General features: G+C 39.9%; 2 protein-coding genes across 7 annotated transcripts in view; both read left to right on the top strand.

Annotated features, from left to right (window-relative positions):
• UNC80 (unc-80 homolog, NALCN channel complex subunit) overlaps window positions 1–4,834 on the top strand; it is a 232,901-nt gene extending 228,067 nt beyond the window's left edge. For all 3 annotated transcript variants that reach the window (XM_068543797.1, XM_068543795.1, XM_068543796.1), the window contains 4 exons: window positions 1,062–1,143; window positions 2,094–2,205; window positions 3,185–3,384; window positions 4,568–4,834. In XM_068543797.1, coding sequence (XP_068399898.1) covers window positions 1,062–1,143; window positions 2,094–2,205; window positions 3,185–3,384; window positions 4,568–4,834 — 661 coding nt within the window. The remainder of the gene's footprint in view (window positions 1–1,061; window positions 1,144–2,093; window positions 2,206–3,184; window positions 3,385–4,567) is intronic.
• Window positions 4,835–10,723: 5,889 nt separating this feature from the next.
• Window positions 10,724–26,944, top strand: RPE (ribulose-5-phosphate-3-epimerase). 4 transcript variants are annotated; one of them, XM_068544548.1, is made up of 7 exons: window positions 10,777–10,889; window positions 11,556–11,586; window positions 16,660–16,739; window positions 22,379–22,518; window positions 23,272–23,430; window positions 23,962–24,048; window positions 25,616–26,944. In XM_068544548.1, exons 4-7 carry the CDS (start codon window positions 22,381–22,383, stop codon window positions 25,736–25,738), a joined length of 507 nt encoding a protein of 168 aa, XP_068400649.1. In that variant the 5' UTR covers window positions 10,777–10,889; window positions 11,556–11,586; window positions 16,660–16,739; window positions 22,379–22,380; the 3' UTR covers window positions 25,739–26,944. The 4 variants fall into 4 exon arrangements, with proteins under 4 accessions (XP_068400646.1, XP_068400645.1, XP_068400649.1 ...); XM_068544545.1 differs by lacking the exon at window positions 11,556–11,586 and having other exon boundaries at window positions 10,724–10,900; window positions 23,272–23,406; XM_068544544.1 differs by lacking the exon at window positions 11,556–11,586 and having other exon boundaries at window positions 10,724–10,900.
• Window positions 26,945–27,325: the final 381 nt, after the last annotated feature.

The raw sequence follows: 27,325 nt of genomic DNA, 5'->3' as shown, positions 1-27,325 counted from the left end.
TTTTTAAAATAGCAATAAATGCATACAGTCTTTCCTTTTCATGAACAGTTGCTGACTCTGCATTCCTCCGTGGAATATTTTACTGTAAAAACTATTTGCAGATGACTCCTTTTGCAAAGGCAAAGCAGAAATTAATTACCCATTAACCAAATCGTCACATTGGCATCATCCACAGGATTACAGTGTTCTCTGGGGCACAATACATGTCTTTTTTTCACCTCCACTCCCATTATAAATTTCTATTATACATGCATGCAGAATGAAAAAGGATCATGGGTCCATGACAGCGTTTTCAGCTTCACCCAACACTAAAATAGGGACCACTGCCAGCAGTCATTTTTGCATATAAAAAAGACACATACACAGTAAATTTGGGGGGAGCAGGTTGTTGCTTTTATAAATTGTGTATTATGTTTGGGTGCAGCTATTCGATATTAATTAAACTTCTAAGTTGTAATGACAGCTTAATTACTTTGCCAGCCTTTTCAATCTAAAATCATTTTTTACAAGACAGTTAATTGTCTATCCATGCGACTGTCCGTTTGCTCAGTCACAGAGACTTCAGGCTGCAAACATGTGTTGAATGTGACCCTTCACCCAAATGGATTCTGTGTCTGATGTGTTTGATATTCGTTCATCTTATTTTCATTTAAATTGAAAAGTTTTAAAAGGTGTTCCCATCCATGTGATAGAGTTGTACATGTTTGTTCGTCACCACCTTTCTCCTTACCCTTGAAAAAAAAAAATTGAGATTAGCATATAACATCTTAAGCCTTTTGGTGGCTTCCAAACCAGGGGTGTGATGTTTTGCTGAATGATAGATCCGGCATCAGTGATTGAAAACAGAATCTCAATTTTGGCAGCTTGGGGCTACAAGGCCTCGTCTTCCCTCCTAAACCTTTGAAAACTCCCATCCCAGGGGTTCTTTCCCAACCTTCCTTCAAAGATAATGGTATCTTTGAAGTGACTGTTTCCTGTAAGTGACTTTGGCTAACACCCACCAGACGAGGGTCTCGTGTGCTTGCTCCAGGGCGCACTAACACTGCTGGTGTTCTCAACAGGGTGGCGAGCGTGCAGAGTGAACCCGGCCAGCAGAACCTCCTTACTCAGCAGCCGCTGGGGAGGAAGAGGGGCCTGAGGCAGGTAAGCAGACCCTGGAAGGGCAAGAGAGTCATCCTGCGAAATGGAAGGTCTACTCAGTTTTTAAGGCCCATGTATATTAAGACTATATTTTACCTTCTCCCCACCTGAAATAAGCAGTACAGAGCAACTTTAAAACAGGGTAAGTGCTTGGGCAAGCGGAGAGTCTGGGGCTTCTATTTTTAGCTCTGAATCTTCTTATTAGCAAAGCTGATTACTTGGTAAAATAAGTGGGCCTATATTTTTATTTGCTCCCTATCCAGAAACCTTTGCCAGCCAAACTACTGACAATGGAAGATTCGTTATAAGGTTGATTTAAGGCCTGTTTCTGTAGAGAGGCAGAGACAGTCATCCTTTCTTCCTCGTTTCAAGATTAATAATTCAATTTAAAACTGAAATCGAAGTAAAGATGATCTTTATAAATTTCCCTAGGTGGGGTTCCTTTATGTTACTGTCTAAATAAAAATCTAAATGAGGCTTTGTGCTGTTGCTTTGATGGGAGCATCCCAGCACTGATTTGGAGACCAGACATTTTCCCAGTACCTGAGGTGTTTTTCATCAACCTCCCCTTGAGAGTTAGCATATGTTCAGCTACAGATTTTAGATGAGCAAAGGCTGATTGGTAAGCAATCATTGTTAGTTTTGTATCCTTAAATTCACTGAAATTCTCACTGTGACTATTTCAAATTATGTTAATGTTCTTAGGATATATAAAGGAGTAATAATCGTAAGATAGAAGTGGCTAAGGGGATGCCAGAATCAAATACCTACTTGTATTTAAATATGCAGAAAGAAGTTTATTTTATTGGCTATGAATGTTGAGGAATAACCATAAGACTCCACGGAGACCCACAAAGAAGGGAACAAACCATAGTCAGAATCCTCTGAGCTCAGTCTTTCCTCCCAGGCAGTTACACCCTTCTTGCTAGCTTTCTTCTGCCTGTTCTCTTTAGCTAAGACGTCCTCTACTATCACGTCAGAAGACTCAGACTGAACCCAGAAACCGCCATGGGGCTCGGCTGTCAACCACCCGCAGGAGCATTCAACCTAAAACGAAGCCATCTGGTGAGGCCTCCTGTGTCCCTTCTGACTATACGTTGACACGCTGCCCCGCCACACAGCCAGGAAGGCCTGCAGAGACTGAGCTCATGCAGATAAGCACATCTTTGGGGAGCCACTAGGAAAAGGGACGAAATTTCCCAGGAAACTTGAGTGCCTTTTTTTCGCTCACCTTCCCCAATTCCATCCCTCCCCTCATGCACCTAGGGAAATGGAACAGTCCAAGGTAAACCACAAATGCTATGAAATTTGATGATAGAAGGTTGTGTTTCATTTACCCAAGCCAGGAAATGGGTTTGTTATATGTCTTACCGAAGACAAAGGAATGATGAATAATAGGGACTTTTAAATCTTGTTGGCAGTTGTTATGAGCAATGACCAAGTTCACTTAATGATCTATGCCAATTTTGTTTTTATGTAAAAACTATTTATGTGAAAAGGCTATTTAAAAAAAATTTTTTTTAATAAATTTATTTTTTTATTTATACTATTTATCTCTGGCTGTGTTGGGTCTTCGTTGCTGTGCGCAGGCTTTCTCTAGTTGCGGCGAGTGGGCTTCTCATTGCGGTGGCTTCTCTTGTTGCGGAGCACGGGCCCTAGGTGCGTGGGCTTCAGTAGTTGTGGCACGCGGGCTCAGTAGTTGTGGTGCATGGGCTTAGTGGCTCTGCGGCATGTGGGATCTTCCCGGACCAGGGCTCGAACCCGTGTCCCCTTCGTTGGCAGGTGGATTCTTGACCTCTGCGCCACCAGGGAAGTCCCTGAAAAGGCTATTTCATGCAAAAATGATTTTTGTACCCAAGTCCTAGTCTTTGTAAGAAGGTGAAATCAATACATATACATAATAGTCTAATATGCTCTCATTTACTGATAAACCAGCAATGTCTTTACTAAGAAAAGTCAGGAGACACTTGTTAAAACTAATTATTAAGCACTGCCAACCTACTTTCCTCCTCTTCCTATTTACTGCTCTACTTCTGACCTATAGCGGATCAGAAACGATCTGTGACCTTCATCGAGGCTCAGGCGGAGCCAGCTGGTGCCCCAACAGACATGCTTCCTGCCACAGGCCAGCCACAGGGCTGCAGCCCAGCCCCATCCAGGAAACCAGACGGAAAGGACAAACCAGTGCTCACGTCTTCCCCCGCCACTGTTGTTGCTGACCTTCACAGCCTGTCTCCCAAGCAGGTGAGGGCACTGGAGAAACAGGCAAGTCTTGCTCCTTGCATACTTCTGTCTGGGAACCACTGAGATATGCAGATGTCATCCACATAACTTAAGTCTGGGTCTGTAATGTTTTGTTAGACAGACACTGGTCCTGTCATCATGAAAAAATAAAAACTGTGAAGTATATGGCCAAGAATACATCTACTTAAGAAGGCATAAGAGAAATCTTCATACTCTTTGTTATGAAAACCCTAAGAAGAAATATTTCATAGTTAAAATAACCATTGAAAACCAGTATATAGTACATGTTTGACAGTTCAATTTAAAAAAATATATAAATAAAGTTACCAATTTAGATGAAGCCTTTAAATATAGAACCTTCTGAATCCTGTGAGAGGAACTTTTGTTTTGATCTTTTTCGTCGTTGTTTTGATATTTTCTTGTTGTTTTAATTTTTTTCCCTTTTTTTTTTTTAATTGTCTTATTTATTTATTTTTGGTTGTGTTGGGTCTTTGTTGCTGCACGGGCTTTCTCTAGTTGCAGTGAGCGGGGGCTACTCTTCATTGCGGTGTGTGGGCTTCTCATTGTGGTGGCTTCTCTTGTGGAGCATGGGCTCTAGGCGTGCGTGGGCTTCAGTAGTTGTGGCACACGGGCTCAGTAGTTGTGGCTCGTGGGCTCTAGAGCGCAGGCTCAGTAGTTGTGGCTCACGGGCTTAGTTGCTCTGCGGCATGTGGGATCTTCCCGGACCAGGGCTCGAACCCGTGTCCCCTGCATTGGCAGGTGGATTCTTAACCACTGCACCACCAGGGAAGTCCCTTTTTCCCTGCTTTTGATTTTCATCATTAAATTCCCATAAGTCCCACGTTCTTCTCATGTGGTGTTTAAAGAAAGCTAAGGGGCAATACACTATATACATTTGTAAAGTCTTTAATGGTTAAAAAGCATTGTAATACCATTGTCTCATTTTTATCCTCACAGTCTACAGGATAAGTGGGGCAAAATATTATGCTCATGCAACAGGTTAGAAAACTGAGGCTTAGAAAGTTGGAAGGACCTAGATGTGGTCTCACATATACCAAAGGCTAAAACTGGGTCCACCCTTGGGATTCCTTGTCCAGTTACAGCTGTACAACAAACATTCTTTGATCCTTTTCCCTAGTACCCATCCTACCTTTCCATGATGTTATGATCCTTTTGGTCATAGGGTGAGAGCCTCCCAGCTGAAGAAGGAGAAAAGAAGGAGGACACAGAAATACAAGGTGCTACAGCACATAGTCCCCTCTCTACTCAACTCTCAGACCCTGATGACTTCACAGGCCTTGAGACATCTATCCTCCTACAGCACGGAGACACTGTCCTTCACATCAGTGAGGAAAATGGCATGGAGAACCCCCTCCTGTCCAGTCAGTTCCCTTTTACTCCCACTGAGCTGGGGGAGACTGAGGTAGACCTAGATGAGTCTCATGTTTAATTCTGTACCTTTTAAGAGTTGTAGGTGTAGACAAGATGTGGAAGGGATCATTTTGCTAAAAGTTGAAAACTTGCACTTGGAAAAGATGAAAACATAGCACTTTACACTCAATGGGTAGCACAAATCCCAGTGGATTTTGCTGTCGATGTGCATATTGTTTCATAAACATCTTTTAAAAGTCAATGGCTAAGAAGGTTTGGTTGTGTGAAGACCATAAAATCTACGGAGGAATAAAGGGAAAAAGCCATTTCACTGCACATTGTTTATGATTCAAGAAGCCTTGAGCAGTTGAAAATGTATACTATTACAGAGCTGCTTACCTAGGAATATTAACAAATAATGTGTTCTAAAAAGAGAATGCAATTTTTTGAGGTTACATTATACATCTCATGCAAATGTTTATTTTTCTAATTTCAAAATCATTAAATCAGGTGGCTGTACAAGTAGCAATTTACATAAAAGTAATCAATAAGGAAAATATTAGTTTGGGGAAACTTGATAGCAAATAAGCCTGCAGCCATTTTTTTTTTTTTTTTTTTTGATCAACAATACAGCCATTTAGAAGAAGAAAAAATACTATTTTTAGAGCTGTGGACTTTTCAATATTTATTTTTTAACTGTCATTTTCATTGCATATTGTAAATCAAAATGCCAATGCCATAAGATCATTCCATTTCATAACACATTAGAGAATATTCTAGAAATTATCAGACATAATTCTGAACTAAGAAGAACCTAAATAGCCTATACTATAATAAAAATTAAATGTAAATATAATAGCTAGAAAGAGATGGTATTCCTACTTCTAGTCCTGACTACATCAATGCCAAGATTGGGAGATACTGGGAATGTGATTACTTTCCCTTACAGTGTCCTGTGCCTGCCCTTGATGGCATATTTTCAGATATTATATTAAGGTTAGTGTTGTTAGAATTGGTTCAATGAAATAACTTTTTCTCAATGTTAACAATATTCATATCCTTTAGATATTAAGTTTATGAAGAAAAAATATGAAGTGAGCAATTTCTCTATAGACAGAGCTTGTATATTTTACTTTAACTTGAAGTTCAGTTACTTCAAGAAGAGTACAAAACTTGGCTTGTGAGGCTATATCTAGTGTGTTATTGATCCTATAGCAGGGCTTGGCATCATGTAGTTCAAGATTAAATTTCAAAACTTTACCAGTTTACATCAGAAAACTGTTACATAACTTCTAAGTGTATAAAAACTCATATGTAAATTGGTATGGTGGTGAGGGGGTGTGTGTTTTCTAGTCCTCAAGCTAAAGTTTAGACTGTGATTACATTGCAATGAATTTGGAACCCATTCTGTACACTTAAACTTTGACTACATTGGCTATGATATGGTATATGTATATATAAAGGAGACCTCCTAAACCCACCCAAATCACAAAGGAAACTTATTTTTCTCTTAGAATTGCTTATTAAACAGGCATTGTTTTTAATGTGATATATACTTTCAAATATAATTTGGGGTTTTGGTCTCATTCACTAATAGAATGAAAGATATCTGTGAGTTAAAGGACAAAACTAAACATTTCAAATCTAAAACTTCAGAAAGCAGAGGTGGTAAATGGCCTCATCTCTGTTTTACAATATTTTCAGGACATTTACACTTAATGCTGAGTTCTCAAATGCAGAAATATACATATATAAGTGGTTTTATGATTCTTTCTAAGCTGATATATTTCGCCTGTTAAAAATTATGCTGCTCCCTTAGTGTTAGAGGCCTTATGTTTGGTAATTACAAGTGTCTGTGCTATATGAGTCTCTATATATGTGCGTGTTTTGTTCCAGTTTCTTGATTCTTGACTCAAATTCTCTATGTATAATCGTATCAAATATTTAAAAAGTAAAAGGGTCAAAGAAGATTGTTAAATATCTGACCAGAATCCTATATACCTTTATATATATTTAAAAAGTATTGGGATGTTTTGAACATGACTATGCTGGCCTGTCTGCCTTTTACCCTGATTCCTTCACTCTAGTGTTATGGAAGTCTACTGGAAACTTTTTCAATAAGCTAAGTAATGTTGTACCTTGCAAAAAAGCCTCCACTCTGACAAACAGGGCCTTATAGAGTGGGAATGTTTTCATACTGGGACTATGGAGATTTTGCAGATGTGTACATCTGTTCCATTTAAGGTGCCCTTAAACGTGTTGAATGTAATGTGTTAAATGTTTATGTGTAATTGATAAAATATCTATATGTATGTGCATAAGATTGTCACAAGATGTATTCTCAGGAATACTGTTACCTGGAGTTTGAAGGAATAATTATTTAAAAAAACAAAAAAAAGTCGGGCAAGATCAGAAAAAGTTCAAGATAAGTAACAATTTTTTGTAATTCAAAATATTATTGAGTATATGACTAAAAGTTAATTATTACATATGATAAATATAGTATTGGTAATAGATCATTTATTAAGCTATGATTCTTAATATTTATCTTGTTCAGAGGAAAATTAAAACAGACACCTACTTCCCATGTATAAAAAATTGGACTCAACCAAGAGGTTGCTTCTTCTGAAATTAACTTTTGAGAGACCTTAGAATAAGCATGTATCATCCACGATAGTGGGTGTAGATTTACTCAGATTCAATTAAAGCAGTTCAAATTCCGGATACAGCATTTTATACAGCAAAACATTTTACTTTCATTTTTCAGTGTTTGCTGCTTTCTGTAACTCTATTAGATAAGTTGTTTTTTTCCAAAAAGGAAACTGAGTTATTGAGTGCATTGGGGCAAGGCACTGAGAACTACGGTGTCAAAAGACATAAATGGGCATAGCAATGCTGGAGGAAAAAAAATCTGTGGAATTTTGGGGTCTGATTAGGGCCTGTTGAGTAGGCTGGAAGTAACTGATTTGCTATTTCAAGCCTCCAAGAGTACCTTAGGCAGGATGATATCTCCTCCTTCTTGAGTTATCTATCCCTCCGGTCAATGAAAAACATTCTCCAGTCTGCTGTCCAGCTCTGAGAGTATCTGAGACAGGAATAGAGTGTATATAGGGACCTACAGGGAAGAAAGGGTCATAAATAAAATGACAGTCCAAATTAGAAATTAAATACCCTTCCTCAAGTTATACATGAGACTAATAGTCTCCGGAATTTGCTGCTATCACACCTAGTCATGCTGTTGCCCTGTGACCTCACACTTCCAATTCCACGGCCTTGTCTTGGCAGTGAATAGAAAGCCCCACCTCCTCATTTACTTCAGTGGATCCTAACTGCAGCATTTCAGAAACAAAGTTTGGTTTGACACTCAGGAGAATAAAAACAAGTTTAGGGCAGAATGTATCTGGAAAAACTTAAGACAAATGTTCTTATGTTATTTTAGGATCATTTAGGATTACAGATCAATGTACCTCCATATTTTTCAAAAGTCACTGTGACTGCAGGATGAAAATCCTTTATTAGCCATTTTATAGGTAAAAACAAAAGATTGACTACACAGCCAACGTCCCTCAGATGACTATAAAGCTTGTTATGAATACTGAATGACCAAAGAGCATGGAAAAAATGCATATGAATAAATACTTAAATGTTTATGAAAGATATTTATGAAAGCTAAGACTTCTGTGTTTGAATATGCACATATAATAAAATAAATCTAAAAACATTTAAGATGCCTGATTGAGTTTCGTTTCTCATTTTTCAACATAGGGAATAGGTTAACTCATTCAGGAAAGTGTTCATTTTAGATCCCTGGGGTGTGCTTTTGTTTTGGATCCCTGGAGCTCACCTTGATATCTCTCCTCAACCCTCATAGTCCGGCCTGAGGTCACCCTTCAATTGGACACCTCCAATTCCTTCCTCCTATTCCAAATGAGCTCCATTCTACTCATGCTTTCCATCCCTAACTTTCAAAATAAAGCAGAATGGGCATATTGGGAGACAACTTCCCCAGCGTGACTTCTCTGCCCAGGTATGACCGGCTGGAATGACTGGTAGATTTCCCAGGAGGAATGTTAAGGACCAGGTTATGTGCTGAATGTGGCCAGAACCACTATGGGATACAAGTTTACCACCAGTTCTTGTATACAAAGTGCTCTATCCTTACCCTCTAAGTTATACTCTTGCTAAATCCTCTGTTTTTTTTTTTCCCCCACCCATGAATTTGTTACCTGAGAAACTGTGTTCCCCTCTTGGTGGGAGTCGAGCCAAAAGACACAACCAAGCCAAAGATCAGGAGAAGGACCTATTACTTGCAGCAAGAAAGGAGAACACGGGGGATCTCTCCCAAAGCAGTGTCTTCCCAACAGCAAAATTGGGTAAGTTTTATGCTAAGGGTACATGCCTATTGATGAAGGGGCTTGGGCTGTGGACAGAGTCCAAGATTAAGTGGATTGGAGTCATGAGGGTCAGAAAAGGTCAACATATCATCTCTTAAGTTCCTGTTGATCTGGTGGTTGAGGCTTTAGGCTGATCATGTCCATTGAAAAGAACTGGTTGAATTTACAACCGATACACTATCTTCGCTATTGTTACTTCTCTTGCCTGATAACAGGCGTTTGTTTCTGCATTCTTTGTCCCCTTAAGATCATTAATTACTATACAAAAGAATCTGAAAAAGAATACATATATGTATATATACACCCGAATATAGAACTATATATAACTATATTATATATATATATATATATATAACTGAATCACTTTGCTGTACATCAGGAAGTAACACAACATTGTAAATCAACTATACTTCAATAAAAAAAAAATGACCACCTTTAGGACAAAATCACTTTCTTCTTCCTTAACAAAGACATCTCCATAGCTTATACCTTTTCTTACCCCAATACATAGCATATTTCTATTATTATATCTGGTACCTTTAACCACATATATTACTTAGAATTCTCAATCCTTTGAAATTTTAATTTTTAAATGAAAATAAAGAAGTGAATATTGATCATTGTGAACTGTAAAAAAAAAAAAAAAAAAATTAATTACTGAGAACTGTTCAAGGGCAAACATTGTGGCCAGGCTTAGATGACAAAAGAGCTTAGGCCAAAAATGCCTTCTCTTATGTCAATAAAGCCATGCCTGGTTTTCTTTCTCCAGAGACCCCTCCTCCCCCACCTTATCTGCTTACAGTTTTACTAGGGTTATTTTCCCCACCCAATGATCCTAGACACATTTGGCAAAGAAATAGCCACTCTTACCCTGTTCTGGATTTTGTCTGAACAGTAAATAAATGTATTGCAATTTGTCAATAAGCATTCCTGTGAGAGAAGGTAAGAAGGATGAGGGCCAGAGCAGAGGAGAGTAATAATAACCACCACCATTTTATACTGAGCACCAGGCAGCCGGTCCTGGGCACATACTTGGATTCACAAATCTTAAACGTTGAGCACTGTCTTAACAGATGAGAAAACTGTAGGCAGGGAGAAGTGACTTGCCAGGTCACCCAGCTAGTATCTGGTAGAGCCAGGATTCCGCCCTAAATCAGACTCCCACCGCTCTTGAGAAGAATTCAAAGAGAAATAGGAAGAAGAGTGTTTTTTTTTTTTTGTTCTTGAACAAGTACAGGGATGGAGAGGAAAGGAACGCATATGCAAACGATGGAGAAACAAAAAAGTGATAAGAGCGCAAGAGCTGAGAGGGAACTGCAGGGGAAGTAAAACTAAAAAAGATTAAGAAACTCCTCAGAGGACTGGGAGACCTGAAAGCCTTGTTTTAAAAACAAAGGTCAGAGGAAGGAGGAAGGTGCCTCACGGCGAGACCCCGCCCCTAAGCCCTTAGAGTGGCACCCCCTCCCGCTAGGGGAGGCGGGACTTCTCCCCTCAAGGCAGCTGCTTCCGGTGGAGTCCGGAAGACTCTACAGGGAAGAGGCGTGGCCAAAATTGTGCGGCCAATCGGGGCGCGACGCCTTCATCTTGCCGGGGATCTCGCTGGGTAACTTGCTCCAGAGAACTAGCACCATGGCGTCCGGCTGCAAGATTGGTCCGTCCATCCTCAACAGCGACCTGGCCAGTTTAGGGGCCGAGTGCCTTCGTATGCTGGACTCTGGGGCCGATTATCTGCACCTGGATGTAATGGACGGGTAACTCTCCGCGGGGCTCGGGTCTGCGTTGCCGCGCGGGGCGGGATAGGCGCCCCTTTATTGAGTGCCTGTTGGGTGCACGGCATCCCTGTACCGCGGAGCGCCTCACTCTGAACGCGGTACTGAGAAGGGGCCTGGGGTGGGAGCCCTGGAGGCCCTGCTTGGAGGGGACCTGAGTCGGCATCCTGGGCTGCGACCGCGTCCCAAACCTCAGCCATCTCCCCTCCCCCAACGTAACGTGTGCTCTTCTAGCACTTAGCACCCGGAAGCGACCTTAAATCTCTAGGACCCGTCTCATTTTCAGTAGGAGAAACTGAGGCCCAAGGGGATAGGCATGACTTGCCCAAGCTCATATAGCTAGTTAGTGGCAAAGCTGGGGAGAAAGACTTGTGTAAGGATGACGAGCTTGGCACCTGGAGTGAGAACGCCCGACTTCTGCCACTTGCTGGGTTACTTGGGACAAGCCATTTAACCTCATTGAGCTTCAGTTTCATTATGTGAAAAATGGGAGTAATAACACTACCTCTTCGGCATCTTTGGAAGATGAAATGACCTCATACACGTAGTTTACAGTGCCTGGCATATAGTAAATTCTCTGTAACTGTTAGTTGTATCATTGTTCGAATTATGATTTTCCTGTCTATTTTCTCTTCAGGCACCCTGCTCTTCAGGGAGGTCAGTTTTTTGTAAGTAATTTTTAAGCACTGTAGTTACAGCCCATAATCAATATTGTTTGAAATCAGAATGATGCTAGTTTCTTAAGTTGGTTATAAAATGAGGAACAAACGTAGAGAAAACAGTTAAGACTCTGTCAACTTTACACACATTGTGACAGAGTTGCAACTTGGATCTTGGGTTTGCCAAGTGGTTCTCTGAGCCCCACTGATAACAGGCCATAAGATCAAAACAGCCATTACCTTGGCTTGGGGTAGAAAAATAAATTTATTGGAAATAGGTAAAATCTCTGTGTACTCTCATACAAATCTGCAAATTCATGTTTTTTACGAAAGATAACCAGTCACTTCCTTGTCTTTTTAATGTCACTCCTCTTATGACAGCTTTGTCGTCTTTGTTCTGTCTGGTTAAATCTGCTGTTTCTCTTTTGTATTCCACTCAGTTACCTCAACACCATGCCTAACTGATAATGGCAAAGAAGATTAGTAAATATTACCTCTTACAAAACCTTGATTTTTAGTTTGGTATCACATATATTTCTACTTCTGTATATTTTTTTGATACCTTTGCTTGAAAGCCCTGAACTTTCACAGGTACTATTACTGGAGTGTGTACCTCACAGATGGGTAGCTACATTTTTGTGTCTGAGACACAAAATGAGACAAAATTTTGCTTCTGAGACGCTTGAGGGTCTCAGTATAGAACAGACTAAGAGTATATGTGTGTAGTGTGTTTGTCACAGAGAGCAGCTTGGTTGTAAATAAGTCTTGTCCAATGTTTGAGTGAGCGAATGGAGAAAATAATTTGTTCCAGTTTACCAATCAGAGTATCAGTGACAACAACAATAGGTAATATTTACAAGCACTTGACTATTTCTGGTCTGATACTTTTTGTGAATTATTTCACACGACCCTATGAGCTTGGTGCTGTTATCGGCACCACTTTGACAGTGAGGAGTTGACAGAAAGAGAGATGAAAGTCACCTCGTAGCTAAGAAATGGCGGAGCCAGGATTGGAAGCCTGCAGCAGCTTGTTTTGTCTTAGAAACTGTCTTCTGTGGGTATTAGGCTTACAGAGAATGATTAAGATATTCTCTGTTTTCAAAGAACAACTATATTTTTTGATACTTATTTCGTATCTCTCCTGCTGCACCGTAAGCTCCCTGAAAGCAGAGACTGTTTCTTTGGCTCACCTCTGTATTCTCTGCAGGAAAAGCACCATGGTAAGCTTAATTATAATTGGTTGGATGAATGGCTTTATCATAAGGGAGGGATCTCTAAGGAATCTCTTTTTGCCCCTCCCAGCCCTATGGCAGACCCTGAGCTTATTAAGATAAAGTATTTGTTTTTTATTGACTCCTTTCCCCCTTTACCAGGAAACATCTTGGTTTGAAAAAACTAAATTCTGCATACACCATTTTAAAAAGCTTCACAACTTTCTGAGCTAAGAGCTATTTTTATTCCCCTTTTGCAAAGGAGGAAACCAGATTGGGGAGGTTCAGCCCCTTCCCAGTGTCCCACCGAAGAGGCAGAGCCTGGCTGAGCTGCAGTGCCTCCTAGGCCCAGGGTATGAAAGAGGGGCTGTGGACTCCCTTTCCCAAGGCCGCCAGCCCCAATTTACCTTCCCTCCAGGTAGTGCCTCCATGCTTCTTTTCCTGGTCTCCTGAAAAATCTCCAACATTACACTGAGCTTGCATGCCCTTGTTTTCTAGTCCCCTCTCTTCCCTTGAAGCCCGCACTTCTGATTAAAACTGAACGTCTTCGTTTTGAAATTCAGGAGCAAGTTCTGGAAACACCGGTGGGTGGAGCACTAGTATGGTTGGATATTTGAAATAAAGGACAAGTGGATTTTCTGGAAAGGAAAACTGGAAAGCATGTAAATATAAGTGTGTCATGACAAGACAGTGACTGGAGATGTGTTGGTCGTAAGTGTAGGAACTGAGCAGATATTCAGTTTCTAAATTAGGGAGATTTAGAAACCAGGGAGGTTTCACGTTAGTACTAGACCTGACTGACTTCAGTACTGGGCCCACAGTGTCACAAGGCCACCATTAGCCGGGCCAGGTGTTCTTCATTTTTCCCGTCTCCATCTGCCCTGTCTCACTCCTCCACGTTACCTGCCAGCCTACCCCCCACCGTAGGCATAGGTGTGATTCCTTATTCATAGGAAGTGTTGTTTGGTTACAGTCTTGCTGAATTTTATATCAACCTCGATCCTCCTCTTTGCCTTGTTGGGAGATCTGGTAAAGGTTTGCTTTGTGTGAAAATTATACATGTGATGGGGGATCAAAATAATCGTATCCCTTATTCCGATATTCTGAGCGATTATAGCTTAATCTCATAAGTTCTTTGGGAGAAAAGGACACTTTTGAATTGCATTTTAATTTTGGCAATCTTTACTCCAAAATGACATTATACCTTCTGTTTCCCAGTGAAGTAAAAGTGTATTTGTTTTATTCTCATATTTTCTCAAGATGTGGTTATTGTGTTTATTTTCATGATAAACGAAGCCTAAGGTTGAGACAACAAAAATACTTCCGAGGGCACACAGAAAAAACAGTGAATGAAATCCAGATCTTTCAATCTCAGATTTGTGTAGTATTCAGTAGTCCTTGCTGCCTGCTTATGTGACTCTTACCTCCAAGTTCTAAGTAAATATAATAAGCATCTTATCCATAACCCTGGCACTCACTGCTCTTAGGCGAATGGTAGAATGATTTCCAAAATACTAGAAATCCAACCTCCAAGGACCAGGGTGCCTGAGAGTAAAAGTGTCTGTACCCATCCACCATACCCATCCCTCTCAGGTGTGTCCTGAATCCTGACCTCTCTCTCTTAAGGCTCTCCTCCTCCCTTGGACTTTCTTCTTCTGTTAGTTATTAGCTGTCAGTGGAGGAGCAGACAAGCCTGGTAGTTAAGAGCCTGAACTTTGGAACTAGATTGCCTGTGTTTAACTCCTGCCTCCAGCACCTACTGGTTGTGTGAGCTTGGGCCTCGTATTTCCTCATCTGTAAAATACAGGTAATAGTGGTACCTGTCTCACTGAATTGTTGAGAGGGTTGGTTGGTTTGTTTTGGTTTTGTTTTTTGGCTGCGCAGCACGTAGGATCTTAGTTCCCTGACCAGGGATCGAACCCGCGTCCTTTGCATTGGAAGCGTGGAGTCTTAACCACTGGATCACCCGGGAAGTCCCTGTTTTGAGGTTTTAATGAGTTAATATATTGGAATGGTTTAGCATGGTGCTTGGCCTGTATATGTTTTAATTTTTTATTAACACTCATTCTGCCTGCCTGTCATCTTAAGCTCAAGACTTTGGACTTGGTTTATTCTCTCTCTTCGACCTTCCCCCTCCCCCGCATCTTATCACTTAGGAGATCCTATCACCTGCTGTCCTTGTTTCCATTCGTACTGCTTCTTGCCATTTAGCAGCACCTCTTGCCTCCCTTCTTCCAATTTACTGCCCAGTCTGTCTGCCTACTGTATTATTTCCATCTTATTTTTCATTTGTGTCTTTCTTTTAAAATCTCAGTTGATCAGGATAAAGTCAAAACACTGAGCCTGGCATTTGATGCACTTAATGTGACACAGTCTGCCTCCTGCCTTTTTCATACTAGCCAGGGTGGGCAATACCATCTCCCCCTTCTTTGAACTTAACTTAGTTATTTCTGCCTTTGCTTCATTTCCTTCCTCATTTTTACAAATTCTATTTGTTCTGTAAATCTCATGATCTTACCCCTTTTTAAAAAGTGCTATTCTACTTGCCTCTGGAACTATTTTACCTTAATATTGCCTACTTGTTACTGTGTAGCTTTTCTTAACAGTCCTCATACAGGGTAATGTCTACTACTTTAACAAAGAAAGCCCAGATTTCAGTGGCTTAATGTTATAAATTTTCTCATTCATGCAATAGTTTGGTGTGAAATGTCTGTCCATGCAGAAATTGAGCGACCTAGTCCCCTTCCATCCTGTGGCTCTGCCATTCCTTAAGGGCCTCTTTACTGGCAGAAGGATAAAGTGAGAGCAGAACAGGAATACTACTCAACCTCCTGGGCTCTGCAGTGACGCACATCACTTAAACTCACGGTCCATTGGTCCATTGGTGAGAACTAGTTACGTGGGCCACTAGATGTAAAGGGAGTTGGGAAGTGTGGTCCTTGGCTGAGCTGGCTTCCTACCAACAACTGTGCTGTAACAGTCAGCCGTGAATTCTGGTGAGTCATTAGCCATCTCTTACCAGTGAGATTGTAAACTTGTCTGGGGTGAGCAGGAACACTCACATATTTCTTTATAAAATACAGTGCTCTCTGAAGCACTCAGCCTGGGACTTACATATAGGAGGTTTTGTTAAATATTGAAGTGAGCTGGTGATAGAACAAGAGGACTAACCAGAGTAGGATAACGGTTAACTACTTTGGGTCTGATATCAGGAAGCCTTAATTTGAATCCTGCCCCAACAAATTATTAACTGGATGACTTAAGGAAGTTATGTATCCTGTGCTCTTCAAATGGGGATAATAACAGCATCTACTTCATAGGGCTGTCGTGAAGATGAAATGAATTAAGGTACAATATCTGGTATGTTGTAAACTCTCAGTAAGTGGTGGTTATTAGTATACCTTAAGTGTCTCTATTGATAATCTTTAAGAAAGTTTCGATAAACTGTCATTTTGTGCCCTGTGATAGAGATGGATTAGAAGTAGCCACACGCAGCCTGTGATAGGTTGATTTGAGAGACCCGTATCAGAGTCCTGAGCTTCCTAACTAGTGTGTGACTTGGGCAAGTCATACAACTTTTGGGGTTTTGGTTTTGTCATCCTTCCATTTCTACTTGTCAGGGATTTTGAATTACAGAGTTAAATAGAGTATATCATGTGACATTATTATGATTTGCTGAAATATCAAGGAGATAACTGCTCTGTAAAACAGATTATACCGATATTTTTAGTGTTGTTTAATACTGTTGATGTTATTGAAAAATAATTGCAATCACAGATAGTCTCCTCTACCCCCATCAGAATACATATTGAGAAAAATACAGAAACGGAATCGAAAACATTTTCAGAGCAAGATTTTGTTTGTCTTGTAGGCATTTTGTTCCCAACATCACCTTTGGTCACCCTGTGGTAGAAAGCCTCCGAAAGCAGCTAGGCCAGGACCCTTTCTTTGGTAAGTGGGTGTTACACCATCTGAAGCTGGATGTGTTGCTCAAGTAAAGGGAAAGTAGCTGGTTGATTTCTCACCCTCCAGTTTCATCTTGTACCCTTTTCCCTCCTCTCTGTGCTGGGATTTTCATTGGCTGCCTGTAAGAAGGCAAACGCTTACCCGCTTCAGGGCCTGGGCACTTTGGCTAATCTCTTTGCCTAGAAAGCTGCGTTCTCTTGACCAGTGCTGCCTCATCTTTCCACCTCAGAGCCTCTGTTGTTTCTTCAGAGAGCCCTGTCTTAAATTAACCTTTTCCCAGTTACATCACCTTGTTGATTTTCTTCTTAGAATTTCTTTCAATCTGAGATTTACTTTTATCAGACTCTAAACTCCTTAAGGGCAGGATTTCATCCACTTTGTTTGCTGTAGTTTTCCTAGAGCTTAGCATAGACACAGCTGGGGCTCAATGTAATTGTTAAATGAATTTGTGAATTGATTGACTTATGGTCTATATTTGAAGCCAATTCATGGAAATTGGAGCTTTCCACAAGTGGGGTCTATGTATGCTCCACTCCAACATTGTAAGATAATGTGAATTCAGGATTTTTGAGATCAGTGACCTAGAAGTTACTTTTTATGGAATATAGATTCAGTCCACATATCCTTGCTGCTGCTGTTTTAAACTAAGTTAGCGATGCCTCACTTGCCAGATCTCTGGTAATAAGACATTTGGTGAGTTCTTGTAAATATGTGTTTTTATGTAGCTCATTACATAAATTTAGTAAAACTTAGATTTTTTTAATTGAAATATTGTGGGCTAGTTTTTAAATTTTTTTTAATAAATTTTTTTATTTTATTTTATTTTTTTGGCTGCGTTGGGTCTCTGTTGCTGCACGGGCTTTCTCTAGTTGCAGTAAGTGGGGGCTACTGTTCGTTGCAGTGCACAGGCTTCTCATTATGGTGGCTTCTCTTGTTGCGGAGCACAGGCTCTAGGCATGCGGGCTTCAGTAGTTGTGGCACACAGGCTCAGTAGTTGTGGCCCACGGCTCTAGAGTGCAGGCTTAGTAGGTGTGGCCCATGGGCTTAGTTGCTCCGTGGCATGTGGGATCTTCCCGGACCAGGGATCGAACCCGTGTCCCTGGTTCGATTGGCAGGTGGATTCTTAACCACTGCACCACCAGGGAAGTCCCTGTGGGCCAGTTTTGTGAAGGTGTGGTAGCCACTAGCCTCGTGTAGCTATTTAAATGAGTTAAAATTAAATAAAATTAAAACTAGTCTTTTAGTGGCATTAACCACATTGCAGGTTCTCAGTAGCCACGTGTGGCTTGTGACTGCTGTACCATCCAGTGCAGTCATGGAACGCTGCCAGCATAGCAGGAGGCTGTTAGAGCCTCTGTAGGCGCCATCCACTTCGAATGTACCTAAGGGAATGTACATTATCACTTAGTTTATGTGGCATGAGGGAAACAGTGTTCCACCAACATGTTCACTCTTTTGAAATTTCCAAATAATGGAATATAATCCTCTTGATTATCTGAACTTTTTTTTTTTAACTACATTTTGGAAAATGAATTTTCCAGGATAAATTCATTCTTATGACTGTCAGAGTTGGATGAAATAAGTAACATTCTTTGTCCCCCCACCTTCCCTGGTTTGTACAGTGGCCACAGAATTCCCCACTGTGGCTTTGTGTGGATTGAAAATATGTATGTATTTTTCCGTTTCTCTCCCTTTTAGTTCGTCTCACTGCTGTTTGACTCCCCTCCTATCCCTATCTGTGCCTCTTCTCTTACCAACTCAACTGCCACCACCCCACACAATCTGCTTTTTCCTTTCTGTTTTTAGTTTGTTATTTGCTGATAAACTTGCTAATCAGTCTTTCCAGAGGTGAATCTCAAGTAAAGATGAATGGACTTATGCTTTAGTGTTTGGGTTTTGTGACCTTTGTTTTTTATATTATATGTTTTTCTTTGTTTAAGTCTTGAGTACTGGTTGTTGGATAATTGATACATGATATATCCTAGGAGTTAGATCTCAAGTTGTATGTATAACTGCTAAGACTTTTAACTCTTCAATCTCAGTATTGAGTAGAATTTACCATCTAAGAAGTAAAGTGGTAGGGAAAAGTCATTTTTGTTCTTAGCTAAATCAGTGGTCTTCAGGTATGGTCTGAGGACCTGTAGGAGTCCTTTTCAGATGGTCCATGACATCAAAACTATTTGTAGTTTGATTTGTAAATTACTTGTACTGGTATTGTTTGCCATTATTTATGCTGATGGTGCAAAAGCAGTGGTGAATTAGTCTGCTGATGCCTTAGCCTGAAACAAGGCAGTGATACTGAACTATACAGGTAGTCGCGATATTCCTATTTGCCATACATTCATAGTATCCTTTATAAGAAGTATCCTTGATGAATTGGTACAAGTGATTGATTTAGTAAATCTTGATCCTTGAGTGCATGTCTCATTAGTATTTTGTGTGACAAAGTGGAAAGTACATATAAAGCACTTCTATTAAATCCTGGAGGATGATAGTTTCCTCGAAGAAAACCACTTGTGCCATTGTTTTAAGCTGTGAACTGAAAGTGCCAGTCATGAATACCATTTTCCCTTGAAAGGACAACTGACAGATGAACTGTGGTTATCAGACTTGGATATTTTACTGACATTTTCTTTAAAATTAACTAAGTGAGCCTGTCACTTCAAGGAAAGCGGCTTATCAGTTTTCATTGCCACCGATAAAAGTTAGAGTTTGCAAGTGAAAGTTGGAATTTTAGAAAACTTATATCTGCCTCTGTGAGCGTGACAGCTTCCCAGTACTCACAGCTTTTCTGACAAGATCTGTGATATCATTAACAAATGCGGGTTTTGGATAGTATATAATGAAATGTGTCAGTATTTGGAAGATCTGTGTAACTCAGTGAACCAGTAGTACTTAAAAGAGCCATTCAAAATATAGACTAATGGGTTTGAGTGTAATAAAGTATGAAAAGGTCACTGGTGGGGTTTATGGATTCCACGTTGCCACTAACCTTTCTAAAAAAAGTACCACTTGTTGAGTTTTGGGGTAGAAATAGAATATCCACACTTGAGTGAAAAGGCTGTGGATGTAGGTACTCCTCCCTTTTCTATGCACTTTTTCCCATCATATAAAACAACAGATTGCAGGAGATTGAATGCAGATCAGGTGTGAGAATATAGATGTCTTCTCTTAAGGCAGACATTAGCGACTCGCAAAAATGTAAAATAATGCCACTCTTACGTTAACGTGTAATGGATTTATTTTTATTATCATTATTATTTTTCAATGAATTAATAAGTAGACACTAAAAATTTTTTAGTTTGCATTTCTAATACATTAAGTATTGATAAATATAAGCCACATCAACAATATTTTGGGGGGAGGGCTTCAGTAATTTTTAAGAGTGCAAAGGGAGTCTGATAATAGAACATTTGAGAACTGTATCTTAATTATAGGCAGATTAGCTGAGCCATCAATTCCCCAAATACTAGAGGATGTCCAGTGAGGGTTGCTAGTAGTGACTGCGTGCTAGAGATTGAACAGGGATGACTTAGCAGTCTGGTAACTTAGGAAAGAGTAAACTTGATCTTTTAAACTAGATTGAATTTTTTTTCTTGTTTATAATACGAAGGGGAAAAAAACACCAAATTGAGTTTATCTTTTAAAAACAAGATTTTGCCTATTAAAATATGTTCTATTTTTGTTACTTTTATTAGTTTAGAAATATAAATGTTAGTCTTGGCTTCCTTAATCAGGCTGTATACTCTGTTTTCCTGACATTTTTCAAAGCCTTGTTGCATTTTATAATCTTAGTTACTGAGTTCTGGAATACTAGAATTTTTTTCTTTAATATAGCTTTGCTGTATCAGCAATGTGCTCCCTCTAACAAAACAAAAAGCTCAAAACTCTCCTCACTGCCATCTGTCTGGCGCGGGAGTGTTTACTGTTTTCTTCTTCCCAGCATTATTTCTTGTTTTCACTTCTTTTAAGCTGCCCTCTCCTTCTCATGAAATGCTATTATGTTTTAAGTCAAGATCTTTAAGAAGGCCATGCTCATTTCTTCCCAAACATATACTCATATGATTTGAGCTCTAGAATCAGGACACGTGGCAGGCTTCCCAGGTTAACGTGTTCTTCCCTCTCAGTCTGTTCCTCTTCTTGCAGTTGTCGGCCTCTCAGTTGATGGCACTTCTCTTCTAGCTCCTCAGGCCAAATCCTTGGACCGTCTGACTCTCCTCTCACTCTGAACTTCTTTTTTTTTTTAAACATCTTTATTGGAGAGTAATTGCTTTACAATGTTGTGTTAGTTTCTGCTTTATAACAAAGTGAATCAGCTATACATATACATATACATATATTCCCATATCCCCTCCCTCTTGTGTCTCCCTCCCACCCTCCCCATCCCACCCCTCTAGGTGGTCACAAAGCACCGAGCTGATCTCCCTGTGCTATGCTGCTGCTTCCCACTAGCTATCTATTTTACATTTGGTAGTGTATATATGTCCATGCCACTCTCTCACTTCGTCCCAGCTTACCCTTCCCCCTCCCTGTGTCCTCAAGTCCATTCTCTAGTAGGTTTGTGTTTTTATTCCTGTCCTGCCCCTAGGTTCTTCATGACCTTTTTTTTTAAGATTCCATGTATATGTGTTAGCCTACGGTATTTGTTTTTCTCTTTCTGACTTACTTCACTCTGTATGACAGACTCTAGGTCCATCCACCTCACTACAAATAACTCAATTTTGTTCCTTTTTATGGCTGAGTAATATTCCGTTGTATATATGTGCCACATCTTCTTTATCCATTCATCTGTCGATGGACACTTTCACTCTGCACTTCTGGTCTACAGCAGCCCCTATTGTCCCTGCCTCCCAAACATACCCAGAATCCCTACCATTGCTCACCATCCTCAATTGCTGGGTTTTTTGCCTTGGCCTTCTAAGTCGGATCCTGTCACTTGACTCAAAATCCTGTAGTGTTTGTTCTGCGTCGTTCAGAATAAAACCTAGTGGGCTGCAGAGCTCTAGTACTCTCAGCCGGTGCTTCTCTGACCTCATCCTCTCTCCCCAGTGTGCCCCCGGCCCCAACCACACTGGCCTTATTTACTACCAACCTAGTGTGTATTGTCTTCACTCCTTTTATTTGTCTCTCCCACTAAGAATGTAATCCCTGTGACAGCAGAGATTTTTGTCTGTGTTTTGCTGTACCCCTGCGGCCTAGAAAAGTTAATGGTGTGGTAAGTGCTCAATAAAATATTGGTGGGGAGAATCACTTAATTTAGCTTTCTTATTTTATAAATGAGGAAGCCAGTCCACATAGATAACATGACTTCTTTAAGTTTTTTAGAATGGGATTTCCTGGCCCTGGACCTAGGTTTCCTGATATCTAGTTATTTTCATAAACAGCGCCATAGGCTTTTTGTGGAAAAAATGGGGGTTTTTTTGGTAAATGAGTTTAACCAAAGCCTTATCTTCAGGATGAAGGGAGGTTATCTATACAGAAGTGTAACTTCTGTATATTTAACAATTATCATGATGCCAGAAGAGTTCATACCTGAAATAGCAAAAACTCCAGGCTGGCTTCAATAATATGAGCCAGCTATTTTCCTTATAGTAATACTTAGGGGATACATCTTTTCTTTCCAGACATGCACATGATGGTGTCCAGGCCGGAACAGTGGGTAAAACCAATGGCTGTAGCAGGAGCCAATCAATATACTTTTCATCTCGAGGCTACTGAGAACCCGGGGGCTTTGATCAAAGACATTCGGGAGAATGGAATGAAGGTGAGAGCTCAACAGTGATGGTAATGAGTTTTTTTTTTTTTTTAAATAAATTTATTTATTTATTTATTTATTTATTTATTTTTAGCTGTGTTGGGTCTTCGTTGCTGTGCATGGGCTTTCTCTACTTGGCGGCGAGCAGGGGCTACTCTTCATTGCGGTGCGCGGGCTTCTCATTGCCGTGGCTTCTGTTGTTGCGGAACGTAGGCATGCGGGCTCAGTCATTGTAGCTTGCGGGCTCTAGAGTGCAGGCTCAGTAGTTGTGGCGCACAGGCTTAGTTGCTCCGCGGCATATGGGATCTCCCGGATCAGGGCTCGAACCGGTGTCCCCTGCATTGGCAGGTGGATTCTTAACCACTGCGCCACCAGGGAAGCCCGACGGTAATGTTTTATACTATTCATTCTCAGAGTTGGGAAGATTTGGTGGAAGACCTGAAATGATAGGTGGAGAAGACTGGACTTAGGCAGCTATTCGTCAGGTTTGAAGATAGAGTTTAAGTATGACTTGTTTGTCAGATAAGATTAATACACTCCACTAATGTTTTCTGAAAGTTTCTACCTTCTAGAAACATTTACTTTTGACAGCCTTGTTGACTTTTTTAAAAAAAGTAATTACAGTTTGAACAATTTATGTATTCCATTTACGTGTGTATTCTATACTTTAAGAATAGACCTTTCTACTGGGCCTGATATGCAACAGTAATGTAATACGGAAATAATTATTGATGTGATATAGCAAATTTGTCTCTGTTACAGGTTGGCCTTGCTATCAAACCAGGAACTACAGTTGAGTATTTGGCACCATGGGCTAATCAGATAGATATGGCCTTGGTTATGACAGTGGAACCTGGGTTTGGAGGGCAGAAATTCCTGGAAGATATGATGCCAAAGGTAAAAGAAGTATTTGGTTCTGGGGTAAGGCTTTTATTCTGTAAGTTCATTCAGTAAGCATTTATTGGACTGCTTGTATGTTTAGACCTGTACTGTTCTGAAGGTGGGGAGATGAGGATGCCTGTATATCATTGGAATACGGTATGAGAAATGCCCCAAAAGATTTAGGTTTGGAGATCATAAAAGATACTACATCTTAGTCTTGAAAAGTTTTTTCAAGACGGTTATCTCTGTAACCTTGAGATCTCTTGGGAGTTTTCGCTGAACATTGAGGGTTTTGTCTTTGTCTTGTTTCTGTGAAGTATATTTTCTGCAAAGCCATGACAAATTGAATGCCATTTGCCAAACAGAACAAAGCTTGCTTTTGTAAAACTTAGTTTGTTACAGTACATTAAAAGGCGGTTTTCCCCAATCATAATTTGTATTGATATAAAGTTATTGTCTGAGACTTTTGGAGTCATATTTCAGTGGCTAATATCAGCTATGTGATTTTTTTATTTGGTGTTTTTCCCTCTACCTATCCGCTTAGTCACTTATTTCCTTGTGTATAACTAGGTTCACTGGTTGAGGACCCAGTTCCCGGCTCTGGACATTGAGGTTGATGGTGGAGTAGGTCCTGACACCATCCATAAATGCGCAGAGGTGAGACCGCTCCTTGACTGCACCCTAGACCAACTTCCTATCAGATGTAATGCCAGGACAGGTCTTGTCTGCCAGAGGGACTTCCTAAATAGGCTTGCTTTCTTAGAAAAGTATGTTTTTGTTTACATGTAAAACCAGGAAAATAAAGAGCGGTAAGTGAATATTCTGAAGCCACATAATCATTAAATAGTAAGTCCTGGTTATCTCAGTAATGACGAAAAAATTCTTTGGAAAGGAATAAGCTGAATGCCAGCCTGTGGAATATCATTGAAAAGTTCCAGGGCCTTTGAGACAGTTCTCCAAAATAGGGAAAGAAAACATACCCGCTTGTAAAGGGGAAAAAGAATGTTATTCTGTAGAACTTAGGTGTATTAGCTACTGATTTGTCCCTTGCAAGCTACTAATCTGTCCCTCTGTAGAAGTGGGATGACTTTTTTTTTTTCCAAGTGGCTAGCTAGGCTGAGTTAGGCTCCTGAACCTCATAAAAGGATACCAGCCCTCCCTGTAGCATTGCAGGTGATTAAAGTTTATGCGACCTGCTTTTATTAAACAGCATGGTCTAATCTGCACTTTCAGTGTTTTGTATAAATGCCACACTTTCCTGCTTGATACTTATCAAAAGCTTGACTGTGATCAATATGGAGGAGGTGCTGGCCAGACGATTAGTGAGCATGTATCCTTTGACCCCTTGTGGAATTCTTTTTTACTGAACTGTGCTTTGTCATTAATGCTCTTCTTGCTTACATTAAGAGACATGTTAGGTTGTAACCCTATAAAACTAATATTTTTTCTTTTTTTATGAGGACCGTTGTTAGAGATGTAGTGTGCTGTATCATAGGGTGAGTGTCTCTAATTGGAGAAATTTTCCTTAGCTTCAGTGGTTCTCCCAATAGTCCTTTCTTTTAGCACTGAATCACATAATAGACTGGATTTTCCTCCTTGAGTCAAATCCTAGGAATCTCAGAGATAAATTTGGACTCATCTTACTTGGTTTTACTCTGATTTCTTTGCTTTCATACTGAAAAACATCTTGAAAATCTTTTTTAAGCCACCTCAAACCCATTCTGGAATGCAGTGAAGCATATATAAGAAGTTCCATTCCTTCTGGCATCAAAATGAGAAATAATTTAACGTTGCCCTGTTTTATGGATTCTTTCACATATTAGCAATAATTGTCCTTTTAGACTACCTACCAATTCTTATACATAATTCAGAGATGAAAAGGTTGATTTTTTTAGGAGCTGTGGGGGAATTGGTATATAGGGGAAGACCTTAATAGATTTAAGGATTAAAGGTTTATTAGCAAAGATGCAGTGTAGTTTATTTAGAGGGGGTTACCAAAAAGTCAGTGATTTCTTAGACACATTTAAAAATAATTTCACATCCTCATTTAAGCATTTTCTTTTTTCATTGAACTAGCTGCTTAAGTATGTTCATCTTGAAGTGGCTTTTGTACAATTAAAGTGCTGACTGCTAGCTGCAAGGGTAGAAACTGTAGTGCAGGAATTGTTCTAGGTTTTTCTGCATCTTCCTTTGAGGCATAACCTTAAGTGTTTACTTCTTCCAGGCAGGAGCTAACATGATTGTATCTGGCAGTGCCATTATGAGGAGTGAAGACCCCAGATCTGTGATCAACCTGTTAAGAAATGTTTGCTCAGAAGCTGCTCAGAAACGTTCTCTCGATCGATGAAACCACAAGGAGTCCAGTGTTTCTGCTTATGAGATCTCCTTTTTACTGGAAAACAAGAATACTGACTACCAAATCGTACCACAGTTGAGGCAGTGCTGCTTTTCTGAGCAATTATTCATTCCGGTGACTAAAATCCATTTTGCAGAATGTTCCAAGAGGTTAGAAATTGGTGTGTATTACGTTTTCAGTGATGGAATTTAAAGATTAGTGTGGTAAAATACCATTTTTACTGGGAGACTTGATTTTTATAAAGAGTAAAAATATGGCTGTATCAAGGTTATGAACAGAAATGTGTCTTAATGCCTAAGGAAGGCATATTAGCTACTATGAAAACATTTTTTTTTTCTGAATTTCTAAAAAGAATTTTCTTTGCTTCTTGGCTTTTCTGAAAGCAAAGGAAGTTCTGTTTTTCCTGTTTCATGTCATTTTTGATTTGTGTATTTGTGTGATAACTAAGTTTGGATCTGGCTGGGATGGCTCTTCTAGCTTCGAGAACATCTATTTTTTACTTTGCACCTTATATTTGATACATAAAAAAAAACAATGTATTATGAAGTCCAGGGATTTTCAGGTGGGCTGTTGTAAGACGCAAGCACAAGTTTTATCAGGGTGTTTCCTTTGTTAGCTTTGCTATAGCGGCAGGTTATTCAGTGGTTCTTCCCCCACCCCCTACCCACCCTCCACCAACCCCATTTCCCCTTTTTCTTAATCACACCCGCTATTCTTAAGGACATAAAATGTTTTCCTAGCTCTATGCTAAAAGGAAAGGAAGGCCTCTATTTGGAAGTAATATTAAGTTGAATCCTGACTCTCTTCCCCTTTCTATTTGTTTGACCTTAGCAAACCAATCCAACCAACCTCTTTGAGCTGATTATTAACTGATTTATATATTGAATGTAATCATAACAACAGTGGGGGGTTGTGTTGAGGATTAAGAGATACTATTAATTATATACGTAAAGCTTCCACTACTATTCCTAGAATTGTAGGGTAGTAGAATTTGAGGATGCTCAGTACAAAGTAGCTGTCATTATGTAAATGTATGCTTTGTAGATTGTAACGCATGTTGATGATATAATCTCATTAAACCTACAAATCAGTCCTATGAATGGTAAGACAGGTATGTCTGTCCCCATTTAAAAAATGAAGATACTGAATAAAGCTCAACAGGCTGGTACCATGGAAAGGATCCAGTAAAGAATAGGATTTCTGGTCTGTACTCTTTTTACAGATGGAGCCCTTGGGAGGTGGATTAAGCAAAGGAAGCTTCTTTTACTTAACGTTCTCTTATTTCCAGTCTAGCTTTACCCTGTAGCAAAACCAGATGGCTGAGAATATTCTGCAACTATGGATTTTGACTCCAAGGATATATATTTTATTAATCCAAGAAAGACCAGGTAGGCTAAGATATGGCAAGGTACAGAGTTAATCCGTAAACTAAATATTTATGATTGTGTCCCAAATTACACTTTGACAATAGATACATATTATTAGCTACTTCGTTCTTGTAAATACTCTTGCTGTGTAATACACATGGCAAGAAATAACAGGACCAGTGTCATTAAATTTTTTTCAGGCTACTATGAG

The sequence above is a fragment of the Eschrichtius robustus genome, chromosome 5 (genome assembly GCF_028021215.1).
Source record: "Eschrichtius robustus isolate mEscRob2 chromosome 5, mEscRob2.pri, whole genome shotgun sequence".
Lineage (NCBI taxonomy): Eukaryota > Metazoa > Chordata > Mammalia > Artiodactyla > Eschrichtiidae > Eschrichtius > Eschrichtius robustus.
The sequence above is the reverse complement of the archived record's forward strand: the minus strand, read 5'-3'. Positions and strand labels throughout refer to the sequence as shown.

What these genes read in the sequence shown, in the direction of transcription:
- RPE (XM_068544544.1), top strand. Translation starts at nt 10,779, where the DNA reads ATGGCGTCCGGCTGCAAGATTGGTCCGTCCATCCTCAACAGCGACCTG. An exon ending in CACCTGGATGTAATGGACGG is followed by an intron (nt 10,901 to 16,659) that starts GTAACTCTCCGC and finishes TTTGTCTTGTAG; the next exon opens with GCATTTTGTTCCCAACATCA. An exon ending in AAGAAGTATTTGGTTCTGGG is followed by an intron (nt 23,431 to 23,961) that starts GTAAGGCTTTTA and finishes GTGTATAACTAG; the next exon opens with GTTCACTGGTTGAGGACCCA.